The 17,854-nt window shown below is 52.7% G+C and overlaps 1 protein-coding gene across 2 annotated transcripts in view; it reads left to right on the forward strand.

Moving 5' to 3' along the window:
• The window catches only part of EPHB1 (EPH receptor B1), a gene marked incomplete at both ends in the record, with an annotated part of 429,284 nt that overhangs the window by 137,708 nt on the left and 273,722 nt on the right, over positions 1–17,854 (forward strand). For both annotated transcript variants that reach the window (XM_079705534.1, XM_079705535.1), the window contains one exon: positions 2,321–2,385. In XM_079705534.1, coding sequence (XP_079561660.1) covers positions 2,321–2,385 — 65 coding nt within the window. The remainder of the gene's footprint in view (positions 1–2,320; positions 2,386–17,854) is intronic.

Raw genomic sequence — 17,854 nt, forward strand, 5'->3', positions numbered from 1 at the left:
TATGATACCAAACCATAAAAGAAAAGAAAAAATTGAAAAATTAGACTTCTCCAAAATTTAAAACTTCTGCTTTTTTTTTTTTTTTTTGTGGTAAGTGGGCCTCTCACTGTTGTGGCCTCTCCCGTTGCAGAGCACAGGCTCCGGATGCGCAGGCTCAGCAGCCATGGCTCACGGGCCTAGCTGCTTTGCGGCACGTGGGATCTTCCCGGACCGGGGCATGAACCCGTGTCCCCTGCATCGGCAGGCGGACTCTCAACCACTGCGCCACCAGGGAAGCCCAAAACTTCTGCTTTTTGAAAGATGCTGTTAAAGGGATGAAAAGATAAGCCATAGAGTGGGAGAAAATATTTGCAGAGCGTACATCTGATAAAGGACTTGTATCCAGAAGATATAAAGAAGTTACCAGGAATTCCCTGGTGGTCCAGTGGTTAAGAATCTGCCTCCCAATGCAAGTGACGCGGGTTCGATCCCTGGCAGGGGAACTAAGATCCCACATGCCATGGGGCAACTAAGACCGCGTACCACAACAAAGAGCCTGCCTGCTGCAGTGAAAGGTCCTGCATGCTGCAATAAAGATCCCGTGTGCCACAACCAAGACCCGACATAGCCAAATAAATTAAAAAAAAAAAAGTTACGAAACTCAACAATAAGGAAACAAGCAACCCAATTTAAAAATGGAAAGATTAAACAGATGCTCACTAAGAAAGATATACAGATGATAAAAAATCATGTGAAAAGCTGCTTAACATCATTCTTTATTAAGGAAATGAAAATTAAAACCACAATGAGATACCACTGCACATCTGTTAAAATGGCCAAAATTAAAAACGACTGATGCTGCCAAGTGTTGGTGAGGATGTGGAGGAACTGGAACTCTCATGTAATAGCCCCAAACTGGAAATGACAGGTGAACAGTAGACAAAATGCAGTCTCTCCATACAATGGAATATTACTCGGTGATAAAAAAGAATGAACTATTGTTACACACAAACATGATGAATCTTAGAAACAACTGTGTTGAGTGAAAGAAGCCAGATTAAGAAAACAGTATATACTATATGATTCCATTGATATAAAATTCTAGAAAATGCCAGTTAACCTATAGTGACAGAAAGCGGATCAGTCATTGCCTGGGGACAGTGACAGGGCAGGGCAGGGGTAGGAGGGAAGGAGGGATTACAGAGGGACAGGAACTTCTGGGAATGACAGATATGTTTATTATCTTGATTGTGGTGATGGTTATAAATATATGTCAAAACTTACAAATTGTATGCTTTAATTATGCGCAGTTTATTGCATGTGATTTCTACTTCAATAAAGCTGTTAACAAAACAAAACAAACAAAACACAGGGGCTTTTGGATTTGCTGATCAGAGCTCTTATCAGCCTTTGGGGAGGAGTTTCCCTTGAGCGGTGGGGCTGACAGAAGTCAATAATAGATTGAAAAGGAAAGAAAGAAAAAAGAAAAAGCTGCCCCGTTTTCAGGACTCTTTACTACTAACTGCCAGAAAACAGGCATAATAAATATCAGCTCTGTGATCATTACATGGTGCCTGGTGATCTCAGCGTGTGTACTGTAGCCACCCTGGTGGCCCCTGGGAGCTCACAGCCAAGTCAGGGTGTCTGTCTTTCCCTTAATGGCCAGAGGGATTGGTGACCAGGAAGTAGGCCCTTGGGGTCTGAGATGTGCATTTACGTTTGGGGTAAGGGCTTTGCCAAAGCTGTGTGAGCCCGCAGCAGAGTCTTGGGAAAGGGGCTGGCCATGTATCTGGGCCCAGGGGCAAAGGGACCTGCGGGAGGGCTGAGTGTTGGGGCCAGAGGGGTTGAAGGGAAATCGGCCAAGAGTGTCAACACGGAGGCCTGAGGGGAGGCGGAGGAGAAGGGTGGGGAGCGAGGAGGGCAGGCAGATGAGGCTGGAGGGTGGGGAAGGAGCGGGGAGGGAGGTGGCCGGGGAAGGCTTGAGGAAGGAATTAGGTTTGGCTCCTGGGTCAACATGGCCTGGGAAGACCCCGGAGGTAGAGTGCTGTGGGACGAAGCTGCGTCTCAGGGTTACAGTGATGAGTAGGCAGATGACGTCACCCCACCCTGGTGGCTTGGGGTCATCAGGTAGAGACTTAGCGTCAGGACACCTGAGGTCTGCGCCTAGCTCTGCCACAAGCCGCATCCTCCTAGCAGACCTCTTCCTCCTCCGAGCCGTGGGCTTGGCCAAGGAGCCCAGGGCTCTTATCACTGCTATTTAGTCATAAGTCACTTCAAGAACATAAGGGCCACTGTCCAGTCACCCTTCCGATTCACCGTTGTTTCTTTTCTTGATCTGCAGAAACTTTAATGGACACCAGGACAGCTACGGCAGAGCTGGGCTGGACCGCCAATCCCGCATCAGGGGTGAGTGTCAGACCATCCGTCCTTCAGTCCTGACGAGTAGTCATGGGAGCAGAACCTAACTTGCCCCTTTGGGACGTGGAACACAGGCGGGAACGGCTGTGTCCACGGTCCGTCCACAGAGAGGCCGCAGCAGGGCCTTCAGCCCTGAGCTGCTCCCTGGTGTGGAGTTGCAGACCATCAGGTGACCAGGGCCTGTGTGGGACTGGGGCCAGTGGCTGCCAATAGCTGGGCTCTCAGGCCAGTGGTGATGGGGCGGACATTCGTGCCACCCATGGGGCTGCAGAAAGGCAAGGGCATGAGGAGAAGCCGGAGTTCAGAAGGGCCGAGGTTCTCTTTCACCTGACGTTTCCTTAGAGAGATGTTCTGTATTCATTTGTTCAGTGCTCATGCAGCCAGCCAGACCCTGTAGCTACAAAGATGAAACAGCCTTGAGGAGCTCATAGCCTCCTGTGGGATCCACCATGTTCATGAATGAGCTGAAATGCATCTCTCCTTTGTGGCAGTGGAGAGGTCGACAGGCAGGTGTGGGCCCAGAGCTGGGAGTGAGGCACTTCAGAGGGAGACATGAAGCCTTTATAGAGAAGGTGCACGCGAGCTGGGTTTTGGAGAGGGAGTAGGAGTTCGACAGGTAGTGAATGGGGAACTGGAAAGATATTCCAAGTAGGAGGAATAGCTGGTTAAAAGGGATGGGGGTCACGAAAAGGTGTAAGAGCAAGAGTCTGTGGGTCTGGACCAGGGCAGGGTGTGCACAGCGCTGAGGTTGGGCTGGGGTGTGGATTGGCTGGGGCACGGGGTGGGGAACCGGGACTGCCTGCTGAGCTAGCAGTTTGCATTTATCCTATAGGTAATGGACGGATCTTGTCATGTTGCTGACAGGATTGTAGGGAACGGATGAGAGAAAGGCCTGTAAGAGGTTCTTTTAGCTGTCTCAGATGGGTCGGAAGCGTCAAATTCAAACGGGATACTTAGGACAGTTGGAGCAAAGCTAAGCAGGAGGCATTGGCAGCGTTTGGGAATGGATAGACTGCGGAGAAGAGATGCAGAGAGAAGAGTAGGGATGAGATTCGCATCCCTGGCTTGAGAGACGGGCTCGCTGCGGGGCTTAATCACGAAGGGAGGAGGCGGGAGGAGTGCGTGGACGCTTCATCCTGGCAAGGGGATGAAGCTGGCAGGGGTGGGGTGGGCTAGGCCCCCTTAGCTGCCCCACACCTCCTCTCTCCTCCCTGCCTTTGGTCACCTCCAGCCCAGGGCCTCTCTGCACCCTGGGGTGCATGTCAGAGCCAGTCTTAACACACCCACTTCTGCCGTAGGGACACTGGGATTCGGGGCCCGAGGCAGGCTGTGGCCTCGCACCTTCTCCCCTGGTTTCTCACTTTCACTGCCCTAGGTGCAGGCATCGAGCCTTGGGGCAGGAAGGCAGAGTCTGGCATGAGCGGAGTTTCCCAAAGCAGGGGTGCGAGCAGGGGCACATCCTGCCCACTCTGACGACGTCCAAACCCTGCTGGGAACACTGTGGGCCACTGGGGAACACTGCCCGCTCCCAGTAGGGACTTCATGCAAACCCGACGAGGCGGCAGCTCTTCAGGTGGCCTGGACATTGAGAACTTGTCACTCTTACAAGTGGCGTTGTTGTTTGAAGGTTTGCATGTTTTCTCACGAGGCCACGATGTGATTTATGGTTCATTTTTCCCTTGACTTTTGTACACACCACCTGTCTTCTTTAAACATCTCATCTCCTTTCCCAAGGAAGATCGTCCTTTAGGGAAACATTCAAGGTCAAGAGATGCCCTGTAGAGACAGCAGCTGGCTGGGCTGCTCTCTGCTTACCCTTCCCCGGTTACCAGCCACGCTCGGCGGCCTTGCCCCCATTGCTCTTCTCCCGGGGACACACAGCCAGATAGTTCTCCTGGCACCCCGAGCAGCTTCTGAGCCCGTCCGGTTTAGGGCGAGCAGCAGGAGGGTCAGGCGGGCCCTTGGCCTGGCGAGAGGGCGGATCCAGGGCTTCACCTCCAGCCAAGCTCTCGCCCCGCCTCCCTGTGTTCTCGTCCCTGGAGAGTTGCCTCTGATTCCGTGCACACACCGGTGACTCCCAAGTATGTCCCTGGCCCAGCTCACATACCCACCTGCCCTGCCTTTCATTGGCTGCTCAGCGTGGCCTGAGCGGAATTCACCCTCCTTTGCTTCCCTCACCGGCACACGTGGGCGCCGTGTTAGCACACTGTGAAGGCCAGAAACCAGAGCCTTTCTTGACTTTCCTCTCTCGTCTTCAGGCCTCTGCTCACTCGGCCCATCCTCGGGATACCTTCCCTGCATCCCCAGCCATGTTAGGTCCTCCATCACAGGTCGTCTCAGGGCCGGGGAGCTTTACTTCACAGCCCTTTTCACAGCTGCAAATTTTACATCTCTCTGTGTTAGTATTGGACCCATCTCCGCCCCTCCCCCACTTTGGCCCTAGTGTGGTCTCCATGGTGGCCTGGACTCTATTCATTCCCCATTGGAAACCGGCACCTAGTTCACTACGTATATTTCAATGTATATTTGTTGACGGTTCTTGACTTGGGCAAGTGGGGCGCTGATGGTGTCGTGCTTGGAGATGACACAGGAGGAGGGGCACGCTTGGTGGAAGGAGGCTGAGCTCATGAATCTGAGGTGCCCCTGGGCACCCCTGGGAGGGACCCATTAGCATGTGACTCCAGGGCAGTGGAATGAAAAGGCAGCCTCACGTGTGGGAGGCGAGCCCAGGGGGTGGCTGCAGTCTCCCAGGGAGAGTGTCTGGAGGGAGAAGAGGTGAGAACTTGGGATGGGTGACCTGACTGAAGTGTCACATAGAGAAAGAGGAGCCTGAACAGGGCATGAGAAGGAGTGGCCTGGGAGGCAGGAGAAAACCAAGAGGTGGTCTTCTCACGGAAGCCAAAGGAGGAGGCATCAAGGAGGAAGTGGGGCAAAAGTGCTGCTGGGTGTTGAACGTTCCCACTGGGCTTCGTTACAGGGACCCTACTGGTGACCCATGCTGATGGCTTCAGAGGGGACCAGGGTCAGAAGGCAGAAATCGGGGTGTTGAAGGGTCAGGGGGAGGTGAGGAGATGGAAGCAGCAGCTCATGAGGAGAGAGAATACAGAGCATGGGGGGCGGAGGGAACGGGGGGCTGTGGGCATGGGTGCCTTTCAGGGGACGGGACTCCTTTGCTGTTGAAATGGCAGTGCAGTGACCGGGTGCCTTCAGAGAGATGGGCGTGCCCAGGATTGGAGACAGAAGCCATCAAAGAGAAAAGTCTTTCAACTTCCTGTCTTCTCTCTGAGGTTGGAGGGGAGGTTTGGAGAGTGGAGGTGGGGAGTCTTTTATTTTTATTATTTTTTTCTTTTTTCCTTTTTATTATCAACAAACATTGGCCAGAAATTTTAAACAATGTGTGTGGTAAAATACTTTCCCCTGCCCACATGCCACTACTGCTACAGAGTGGACTGAGAGCCAGGGAGTCGGAGAAGGGAGAATGCTTAAATCCAGAGTAGGACAGCCAGGCTTGAATCCCAGCTCTGATGTTTACTAGCTGTGTGACCTTGGGTGAGTTACTCCACTTCACTGAACCTTCGTTCTCCCACTTGTGAACTGAATACCATACAACTTCAGGCATTGTTGATAGCTTTATGCAAGTTATGAGGTAGGGAGTCTTGAGTAGCAGGTTTTAGGAGGGAGGAAAATGTGTGAAGTAACTGCCTGACTTGGAGAGAGGCTGGACTTGTCTGGAAGGAATGTGGCTGGAATAAGCGCCTAGCTGAGGTCGAGGCCGTGTGTTTGTGATGGCCCTGATCAGGTGTACCTGGCGGCGGAGTCATCCTGAGTTAAGGTTGTGCAAGAATGGTGGGTCCGGAGGGTCAAGAGCTGAGGACATTGGCAGCAGGGGGTCGGGCTCTTGCAGCGTGGCATCGACCCCACGAGAAGAAGAGTGAAGCCAGGAGGGCCTGACCATGTGACAAAGTACGGGGGACCAGTTGACGGTCTTGGTGAGACTGGAGGAGGACCGGAGGCTGTGGCCTTGAGTCAGGACTTAGATTTAAGACAAACAGAGTACTTCTGGGTGATGAAGGGGTCCAGAGAGTGGGGCCAGGGCCGGGCATTTGAGAAGCCAGGAGGCTGGGCAGGTGGTCCACATCTTCCCGGGATCCAGTGGGGGAGGAAATTGCCCCCCCAAACCCCAGAAAGGGGACAAAGGCCTCAGATGGTCCCTGTAGTCAGGATACCATGCATGCATAAGATGTTGAAGGGTGGGCGGCCATTGTCTGGTAGCCTGTGTGTCTCCAGGGAACTGGGTCTGCCTCATCCAGAAGAGGCACCATGATTCTGCCAGGGGGCACAGCTGGCATTTCAATGAACCCTATCCACAGTGCACTGTCTTCTAGGTGGGCTCCCCAGAGAGAGACCAAGAGACTTCCTTTTATGGGGTCACTAGGTATCTTCACCCCTGTACTGGAGGACTGCCAGATATGGGAAGAAATTGGACTGTCCACCCCCACATAGCCCACAAGTTGTTTTCAGCTATATTGCTGGAAAGTGGATTATAATATTATGTGTCAAAAGCAGAAAGTATTTCTGCTCAAATGGCAAAATGTTGCTTTATAATCTAATTGCAGCTTTAATTTAAAGCCTTTAGTTTTAACCCGAATTGGAGGCCACCTGGTGAGCAGAGGGAGAAAGTAACAAATACATTTCTAAAGTAACAAATGCCAGGGAGGGGCTGAGGTGCCATCAACGGGCATCCTGGGACCCTTACCCATGACCCTGCTGGCCTCACCCTCCTCCCTCAGGCTGCCTTCAGTTACCTCTCCCAAACCCTTGTTTCCAGGCCTGCTCCAGAAGAGTCCTGACCTTCCATTTCAGGAGCTCTGGGCAGTGGGGGAGCTCCGAGAGGTCCCGTGGTCAAACACTCGGTGCTGCGCTCAGCCACCGGCAGAGCTCAGTAAGTGCTAGCCTTCGTGGTTGCATGGTCCATCTTAGCAGTCCACGCCAGTTCCTAGATGCTGCCTGGCCCTCTCCACCATTTTCCTTTTCCACTGCCCTCCCTCCTTGCATCACTCTCTGTCCCTCAAGTATCAGCTCCGTTCTCCTCCCCTCAGGGAGCCCTCCTGGATGCCCCTCCCCACCAGGACTCTGTGGTAGGGGCCCTCTTCTTAAAGCAGAGGGCTTGGTGCTGACTTCTAATGTACTGTCCATACACCTGTGTTGATGTGTGCTTTCTCCCACCGGCCAGAGAATGGAGTGGCTTCACCTCTGTCCCTGGTGCCCAGCACTGGTCCAGCAGGGGACAGGCTCCAGTCCACGTCTGTTGGCCAAATAGATGAGGAAGGACTGGAGCATTCGTGATACTTCCCTGCAGCTTCAACCCAGGGTCCTGAATTTAGGAGATGCTCGATTTAGGTTTATTGTAGCCCAATAAAATGCTTGTTGTAGGCCTCTCAATACCCAATGGATTGTCCATATCTTTTTAAAGAAGTTAGTTAGTGATGCAGATGGAGCCACCCCTCCTGAGATGAGCATGAGAGAGGAGACAAGGACACCCACCAGAAGGTCCCAGTTGCTCTCAGACACTGGCTGTGATGAATTAGGAAGGTGAGCCTGAGTCCCTCTGATAGTGAGGCTTCTTCAACTTGCTTGCTGGAAATCCAAGCAAGCCCTTTTACTTTCACAGAGTTTTGCCAGGGCTCACTGGCTATTTGCATGTGGGCGGCCAGTGACCTCTGTATGTGTAGGTTTCTGTGTCTGTGGGATGTGTGGCCCCCGTGTGACCATCTACAGATCGTGAGTTATCTTCAAAGAGCAGTCCGCGGGCTTCCAGACTCCAACTCCATCCGCGCTGCCCTTTGAAACCACCTTCCTGGACCATGACACGCTCTGTTCTCTACTTTAATATTGGCAAATCTTCATCATGGGAAGTGGGGGAGGTTGATAGAAGAAAGGTGGAAAAGGAATCTGGAGCCAAGCCTGGTGAGCCTTCAGGATGAGCAGGCTGGGTGTGTGCGTGCCTGGGCTCCATGTGTGTGTGCATGTGTGTATAGGTATGTGTCTGTGTGTCTGTGTGTATATATATGTGTGTGTGATATATGTGTTTGCATGTGTGTGTATCCAGGGACATGTATGTATATATGTGTGTATGTGTCTGTGTATATATGTGCATCTGAGTATTTCTATGTGATATATGTGTGTATTTCTATGTGATGTGATGTGTGTGTGTGTGTGTGTGTGTGTGTATGAAGTTAAATGAGCTTATTTCACCTTATGCCTCTGCAAGCACTTCCCAGAGTTCTGGAAAAATCTTAAATGATGGGAGGATTATTGGACTAAGTAGAGAGCTTCCAGGGAGGCCAGTGTGAAGGGAACAACCTTCATTTGAATGCCTGTGTCTGCTAAAGTAACTCCCCACACGGGATGCACGCCCATGAGAGCGGTGCATTGGGGTCTTCCTCCCTCACGGCCCTCCTTGTCCACGTGGGGACCCTCCTGGCAGCCTCCTGTCTCCTTGTCTGTCAGATCCAGGCACCCTCGCCCACTGCCCACATCCTGGGGTTAAGGACAGCACGCTCTGGAGAGAAATCCACCCTAATTACATCCCATGCGTTCCAAGGCCAAGCAAAATCAACTGAAATTTAGCTGGTCTGATGGGTGAGAAGTTTATGGAGCAGCAGTGAAGGCATCAGGCCTTGACATCAAATAATCCGGCTCCCGTTCCCGCTCGGCAGCTCCCTGGCTGTGTGATCTTGGGCCCGTCATGCAGACTCCTTCAGTCCTGGTTTCCTCCTCTGCTCAGCAGAGTGAGGATGGGAACTGTTCCATATATGAAACCATGTCGGTAAAAAGTTTTCCTGGGTAAACACGCAGGAAGTGTTAGCATAGTACTCACCCTCTGGAGGTCTGGATTTTCTCTTTTCTTCCTTTGATGACTCAATCATGCTAATTAAGACAGAAAAGTCTGAGCTAAATTAGGCAAATCCAAGAGACATTTAACTCTGGGCAAAATGATTCTGTGAATGGAGTTGTACGGTTTTTGAATTTCCGGCCATGCTGGTGGCAGGCAGGCAGAGCGGAACAGAGTTGGTCATCCTTTCTCAGACTGGTACCCCTGCCTGGGACTTGGGGGCGTTGGACCTGGTTGCTGATTGCTGGGAGCCACACTTTTGCCTCAGTCAGGGCTTCCTGGTGGCCAGGGACAGCAAAGCGTAAGTCAATCCTAAGGAAGGTGTCTTGGCTCATGTAAATGAATGGTCCAGTGGCTGATGTGGCTTCATGTGTGGCTGGTCCAGATCCTTAGGATCAATCTCTCTCTCTCTTCCCACCCGCTTTTTCCTCTCTCTACTCCCCTGGTGTTGGCTCCATGCTGGGCCTCCTCTTGGTAATAAGAAGTCTGCAGAGCCTCCCGCCCCTACAACCACATCCATCCATGTCCCCTGGGGAAGAGCAAGCACTTCCTCCCGGTCCCCCCAGCAGAAGCCCTGGAATTAGCCCTGAATGGGCCTGACTGGATCAGTTTGACTCCCGTGCCTGCCCTGATCCAGTCCCTGCATCCAGGAAGTACCGAGTGGTACTTCCAGGTCCTGTGTTCCAACCCTGTGTTGTGCTGAGCCCACCAGAAGCCTTGGACTGGCAGGCTGGAGGGAGTAATTCCCCAGAAGGAATCAGGATGTGGGTACCAGAGAACTGAATAGGTGCTCAGCAGAGAAAGAGGAAATCTAACACTGTATCACAGGCCCCGTGTGCTTTACAGCCAGGCGTGCATCAATCCTCACAACAGCCCCATTTTACAGATGAGGAAACTGAGGCACAGAACAGCTGTTAAATTGCCTCTGGTCACATGGCTAGAAAGCGCCAGTGCTAATAACATCCAGCCTGCTCTCCTGCTGACAACCAGGCTGTACCCTCTTTCCCAGTGAAATGCTACAGTGTCTCCAGAGGGTGGCTTCCAAAGGAACTCCCAGCCTGTGTTGCTGGGGGTTCCTTGAATTCAGGTTCAGTATCCAAAAGGTTTTTCTCACAGTTCAGGACATGGGTGGTATCCTTTCCCTGAGCTGTTACCCGGGAATTAGTACTGCTTTCTCCTCTGGGAGGGGCCCTGCCTCCCAGCAGGTGGGCCTCAGACCTCCCTACTCCCTTTCCCCTTCCCACCCCTCCCCTGCCCTCTTCAGGTAAACCCCTGAGACAAGTCAGAGCTCCCACCCTGGGCCTCCCACCCACTCTTTATCTTTTTCTCTTGCTACCAAAAGGCCTGTAATTAGGAAACATTAGCAGGCTCAACACAGCCTTCATCCCTGAAACACCCACTGTAACTGCACTCAGCAGCGCTCTTCTCTGGCTATTAATGTCACTTTTATGAAACAATGATGAAAAAAACACCCCAAGGCACTTAAAACATTTTTTTTTATATAATATGTGTCTTTTAGGAATGGAAGTTTAAAATCACCTGCTTGACAGAGAGAGTGATAGAAAAGGCCTGGGGGCTCAGGACAGAGCCAGGGTTGGGACCCTGGGGAGGTGGAAGGCGCTCCACGGGGTTCAGATGCTGTTCTGGGAAGTGTGACAGCCCTGGGGTGGGCTGGCCGAAGCTGGTGGATCCCGGGGGAGGAAAGGTGGGCTGGACAGGGGCACAGTTCTGCTCTGTTTCATCTTGTGTGGTTGCTGTCTGTCACAGGGGTTTTATATGAGCTCTTTTCTGTGGGCACGTGTGAGCCTTTGACAGAGAGGTGACTAGAATGTTACAGATGACCAGCGTCATTGGTTAGAATATGAATTATTACACTGAGTAGAATATTAATCATTGCACTGGTTGCAGAAATGCTAGGGAGCTGTTGACCGAAACTGCCTGCCTTGGCCAGGCATGATGATAATCACTTGCACGAGTTGCACCAAAACAAGAAGTACTGATAAGGGACATGGTGCTGCCGTGAAAACTAACCATCGAATTCAGGAGGGGCCCAAAGGAGGGAGGAGACGCCAGTCCCTATGTCCTGCTCTAACCTCCCAGAATCCTTCGCTTTGGGATCTATCTTGGCTGAGAGATGTGCGCACCAAGGGAAGGACACTGAGTCAGACCAAATATGGGCCAAGCAAGATGACCGGCCAGAGGCAACCTGGAAACTAACCCCATTACCCTAGAACTGGAGACAGCCAGCCACGTGGCAGAGGAGTTCTCCTGGGTTCCTGTACCCCGCTGTTCTCCGCCCAGGAGCCCCTTCCCAATAAAGTCTTTTGCTTTGTCAGTACGTGGGTCTCCTTGGACAATTCATTTACGAGTGTTAGATAAGAGTCCACTCCTGGGCCCTGGAAGGGGTCCGCCTTCCTGCAACAGAAATACATCAGGTATGACTGCGTATGTGTGTGTCGGGGTGGGGAGGCTTGTGGGTGGAGTGGAGAGAGAGACTGCCTGGGGGAGAGATGCTTCTCCAACTTGCTGTGTTAAAGGACTTTGGGAGTTGTGGTGGTTTACCAGAACCTTACTGTCTGACAGATTGATTTTCTTGCTCTTGGAAATGCCTTGCGGACTCATTCATCAGCAGAGCAGGAGATATCTCTGTCCGCAAACTCTGGGAGGGAACCCCAGAGGTCACCCAGCACCACCGCCCCCCCATCTCAGAGGCAGGCTTAACCCTCATTTGTCCGGACAGATAGGTGTCTTTTCTCTAAAACCTTCCCTAGGATGGCAAATCCCTGGCACACCCCTTGTCCCAACCCTGGAAACCTTTCTCCCACCAACATATGAGGCTGAGGACCAGCTGCCTGGTGACAGTTTTTCTCAGGTTGAAGGCTGGAGTGGCCCTCGGGGCTCTGGAAGGAAACGGGGCTCCTGACACAGGCACCAGGATGCAGCTGAGGGGGTCCGCAGGGGCTTGTTGCCCTGACAGCCTGAACTCACAGCTCCTCACTGGTCTCACTGGTGAAGGAAAGACATATATTACAGGGGAGGATGAAGCATTAGAAGGAAGGTGAGGCAGAGATAAGAGGCCTGGAGAAGATGGACAGGAGGAAAACGGATGGAGAAGGGGCGTCAGGGTGGGCAAAAGACATGGATCTTCTGGCTCTGGAAGGACAAGCCGAGCTTGTGCGGGAACAGGGAAGCCCTGGGGGTGCACCCTTGGCCTTACCTCCAGCTACGGCCCACGGGAGAAGAATCCTTTGGCCTGAATCCCACTGTACTTCCTGTAGCATCAAGGAGCAAACCAGGATTTGCAATCTAATATTGTGGGTTTATTTCCATTTTCCTCTGAGTTCTTTAACTTCTCTGAGCCCATCTTCGGCCTCTGTCACATGGGTAATGTAAGATCTTATTTACAGAGTGGTTGACAGCATACACTGTGTTTACCTTCTTTGGAAACACCAAAGCTTAGTCAGTACCACTTGCCCTGACTAGTGCTAGTGGTCTCAGTGATTCTTGTCTGAGGGACTTAACTTGCACGGGATGAGGGTAGGAATTGACAGGTCAGGGGCCCCTGAGCTGCAAGATCAGATTTCCAGCCTTTCTGTCAGGTTGTGGCTCTTGCGAGAATACCATCAGAGGCTGCACCCTGTTATTACTCATAGTACTTTTCTTAGGAATAGCGATAGCTACTGCTACTACTAGTTACTGTTAATTAACTACCAGCTGTGTACCAGGCACTGAACATCACTTGTGTCACTTCACTGAATTCTCACCAGGACCCCGCGAGCCAAGGCGGTATTTCTCCCATTTTACAGAGCGGACACTGAGGCTCGGGGCAATGATCCGAAGTCACAGGACTGCTTAGGGGTTTTGCCGAGACTGACCCCAGGCCTGTCTGACCACAGAGCTCCCTCCTGTACTTGAACTTCTGCCCCTGGATGAGAGTGAGGAAGGGTGAGCCATACACTGTTGAGAAACCAGAGAACAGGGGGCAAGGAGAGGAGAAAGTTTCACAGTTTTCTCCAGAGGGAAAGGGTAGGTTTGACAGTGCAACGTACACATGTTAAACACCCATGAATTGCTTTTTAAGGCAAGCTGTTTGGGGAGGGGTGGAGCAAGCGCTGTGTGATGTGTGGGGTTTGGGGGTAGAGAGCCTTGAGGGAGCAGCCCTGTTCCCAGGGCAGGTGAGGCCTGGCCAGGGAGCCAGAGGAGGACACAGGGGGTCCCTGGGGATGGCTGGCTCCAGATAGTGATGGAGGAGCGTGTGGTCAGCTCCCGCCCCCAGGCCTTGGCAAATGTTCAGGAAGTGAGGACTCCTGGGAAGGGAGAGAGGTGAGGGGCCTCGGTGAGCTGCTGTTTCCCATCCAGTGGCCCCCGTGTCGGTTCGGCTGAACCAGCCCCTCCTGCATTTGAGGTGCTCCTCTGCTAATAGAATGGGGGGCGTCTAGTCATGGCACACCCTCATCTCCATACGTACTGTCCCACTCACCACTCTTCCTGGTGGAGAGAGGCATGCCCGACACATTCCCCAGTGTCACAAAGGACACCACATGAAAGATGCTGCAGTCAAGATTCAGCCTTATCTTGCTCAGTGAGAGCTCTGTTTTCAAACTGACATGGTCAGTGGTAATGGTCCACAGTTGCGTTTAGGTGTAAATGGGTCACTGTGAGAAACAAGCGAGGGGTGACCCAGGTGGGCAGTGCCTCAGGTGGTGGGAACTTCTGTGTGGCTGGCCATGTATTCATAGGGACTGACCACAAGATGCAGGTGCAGGAAAGGCAGGTGCAAGTCACAGGTGATGGTGGTCCCATTGCAGGCTGTGCTGGCCTGAGCACATCTACAGAAATGGGCTTATTCTGGGAGCAGAGTTTTGAAAGGGACAAGGGACCCGGAGTGGTGCCTAGTGGGGGATGGTGCCGAGTGGGGGGTGATGCCTAGTGGGGGATGATGCCTAGTGGGGGTGACCAGTGATCGTGTCATTCAGAGAAAGTTGGTGGACCTGGGAACCTCAGCCCAGAAGCAGTCTGAAGCAAAGTCCAGGAGGCAAAAGCACGAGATCAAAGTCCTCCCCAGGCTTCCCAGGACCAAGCTCCAGCAGCCACAGTCCCTCAAAGTGGATCACACACAGTGACCCCATTCCCAGAGTTGGGGAGGGGACAGGATGGAGGGGAGTGTGTCCCCTTCCCAGATCAGATTTGATTTTCCTGCACCCTGAGAATGGGAATGATGCCAGGAGCTCCTCTAGGAAGGCCAGTCTCTTCCTCCCCCCGTGGCTTGCTCCCTTGTCTACAGGACAGCTCCAGCTGGCCACAGCCAGCCTGCCCACACTCAGTCAAAACCGACTGCACTCATGGAATGAAGAGCACATCTCCTTGGCCTGTAACCCAGTGTGCTGGCCTTGGCTATGCATGCTGAGTGGGAATCCCTCCAGGCTGAAGGAAAATGTCATCAGTCTCTCCCAGGGGTAACTGCTTCTCATCAATGGAGCCCAGGCCTGGGCAGAGCAGTTCCAGGCCGGTAGGGCCTGGGGCCCGCAGCTCCCGCCCCTGCCTTGTTCGACAAGGCCTTGTTGGACAGCAGTGGGGACTGCATTCAACCGACAGCTTAAGATAATCACATGTGAGGCGCTGGGATAATGACAGCTGAATACCCTGCCACCGTTGCCATAGTGACCAGCCAAGCACTGGTTCCCTCCTTTTTTTTCTTTCTTATTTTCTGGGCCGCCTTGTTATAGTGCTGGCTGGTGGTGGTGGGGGGTGAGTTTGGGAAATGGGAAAGAGGAGGAAAGGGAGGAGGGAGACCCAAGAGGGGCAGCCCATTATATGCTCTTTAAATACCCCAGCTGGAGGCGTTTTAAATCTCAACAGAGACAGAGAGAAACAGTGTCTTAATCCCCAGCTCCCTGTGAATTATTTAAAAGGGATCTTGTCAGAAGGATGAATTTGTCACTGTTTCAGTGTCAACAGCAGCAGCAGCTGTCATAATGGCCGAGGACCCCACTCCAGGCAGGGTCTGGTACCAAATGCTGCTTCCTGGTGGAAGTTACAGCGGCCCCAGTGCTGTGGACAAGGAGCCCCCACCCGAGGCACAAGACTTCAGTGTTTCTCCTGGCGTGCTGACAGAGACTGGGCTGTGAAATGTGCCAGGATGCTGAGATGCAAGCCATCTGGACCTCAGGCCGGCTGGCCTTGCCCGCTGTTAATGTGGCTCCCATGACCCATAGCCATGGCGTCTCTGTGTAGTGAGGGGTGCTCCCTGGCTGGGAGTGGGCTGACTAGAGCTTATACGGCATTTGATGGGTGGGCATATACCCAAGGGAGGGCACACGGGCCCCACCTGGGCCACAGCCAGCGCCCCCAACTACATACACACACACATACACACCCAGGCATGCATGCACACATGTACATACATATGCACACATATGCACCCGTGCACACGCCAAAGATGATGCACAGGTGCAGACAACTAGACAGACAGGAGAGAGTCGTAGATCATACACATCACGGAGGGAGAGCAAGACTTTCAAGGAAAAATGCCTGGTGCTCAGAGGGCTGATAGCCACAACTGCAGGGGTCTCTTATTCAGGTTGAGTACTTCAGGCGCATTACTACGTTGAATCCTCACAGCCATCTGGGGAGGTGGGTACCCTGAGTATCCCTGTGTTAGAGAAGGAAACCGAGGCTCAGGGAGGTTTAAAGACATGTCCATGGTCACAGGGCTGGGTCTGGCTGACTCCAGAGTCTGTGCATTGAACTCCTGAGCTAAGCCAGGGGTCACCATGACCTCTGGGGTTCAGGGTTAGGCAGGGTGACAGCAGTGCTTCTTTATCCCAACCCTTTGTTGCTCAGCACAAAAATCTCCTTCCAAACAACCTGGGTATGTTATGCTTGGGGCCATTTCTCTCACTCCCACCTCGACACAGTATTTCTTGCATTTTTCCACCCTCCAAGTTTCCAGAAGGATTTTGTGGAGATTTATAGAGACTGCCTTGGGAAGCAATAAGTATGTTTTCCATACTCTAATTCTTTCCATATTCTAATTGTGTCCGTCACCCCTATCCCCTGCTCTTCCGCATCTTATGTACCCTTTAGAAAATGCATTGCTTTGTGCCCTTTCGAGGCTCTGGGCTCTCAGAAGCAGTGGCTGCCCCAAGCCAGGGGCCCAGCTCCTTGGCACACCACATAGGGCCATGGTAATGAACAGGGGCCAACGTGTCCTCCCAGCCCAGTCCATCAGGGAGGTAAATGAAGCATACTGGGAGGTGAGCTGGGGCTCGCAGCCCTCGGGGGAGCCACTGAGTACATGGCTGCCTTGCTTGGTTGGTGTACTAAATGGTAGATCCCTCTGGGCTTGTAGGAATTGATGCCCCACGGACCACATTTTACATTTTAATTAGCCCTCAAGCTTGTCTAATATCCAAACTCTTTCAGGCTTAGTTTACTGTCTACACAGGAGCTGTGTTCTTGAGATCCAGGCTGATTGGCGGTGGTGGCTCCAGCCCTGCCCGAGCCATCTGCTGTCCTGAAGAATCTCTGGCTTCCTGTGGGCTCTGTGAAGTCGCGTGTGGCTCAGGCCTCAGTGGGCTTCTCTTCTTGTTCAGAGAGCAGCCATCTCTTACTGGGAGCCTGAAAGCAGGTCTTTGGATTTCCCCTGATTGAGCAGTGCCATGGGAGTCAGGGTCCTACGGGGTGTGGTGATGGCGATTGTTTGCAAAATAGCAGGTTCCTTCAAACAAAAGTTTGTGCCCAAATGCAAGCTGAATGGGAGCAAAGCCTGTGATGTGTGTCCAATTTTGTCTCCTTGTGGTCTGGTGGCTGACAGTGGCCCAGGGATTGCCTGGCTGAGGGAAGGGGGCCCATGCTGAAACCTGCCCAGAGGCAGCCCTGGAGATTCCGGGAGACATGGGGAGAAGGCTGCTGGCTGTCCCTCTGGGTCTGTAAGGAGACCAAGTTCAGCCCTTTAGTCCCTGCATTTTCTGCTGACGGAAGGGTAGGATTATTTATCTAAAATGGAGGAGAAGGGTTCCCTGGTGGCGCAGTGGTTGAGAGTCCACCGGCCGATGCAGGGGACACGGGTTCGTGCCCTGGTCTGGAAGATCCCACATGCCATGGAGCGGCTGGGCCCGTGAGCCATGGCCGCTGAGCCTGCGCATCCGGAGCCTGTGCTCCGCAACGGGAGAGGCCACAACAGTGAGAGGCCCGCGTACCGCAAAAAATAAATAAAATAAATAACATAAAATAAAATAAAATGGAGGAGATGATTTCCACACCCTGATGCGTCAGCCAGAGGAGGATGCCCAGGTTAACATAACAGCGATGCTGCTGCTGATAGTAATGATAATCGTTGATACTTAGTGAATGGTTGTTACTTGCAGGCTCAGTGCTAGGTGATTTCTTACCTAGGTGATGATCTTTGAGTCCTCGTGACACCCTGCAGGGTAAAGAGTGTTTTGCAGATGAGGAAACTGAAGCTCAGAAAGCTGTGTGTGGTTGCAGAGCTGTAGCTGGCAAGGGTGGGGTCCGCCTGCCCCCGGCAACCTCTCCCGCCTCCCCTCCTCCCACTTTCCC

This window comes from Hyperoodon ampullatus, assembly GCF_949752795.1.
Source record: "Hyperoodon ampullatus genome assembly, chromosome: 5".
NCBI classification, from domain to species: domain Eukaryota; kingdom Metazoa; phylum Chordata; class Mammalia; order Artiodactyla; family Ziphiidae; genus Hyperoodon; species Hyperoodon ampullatus.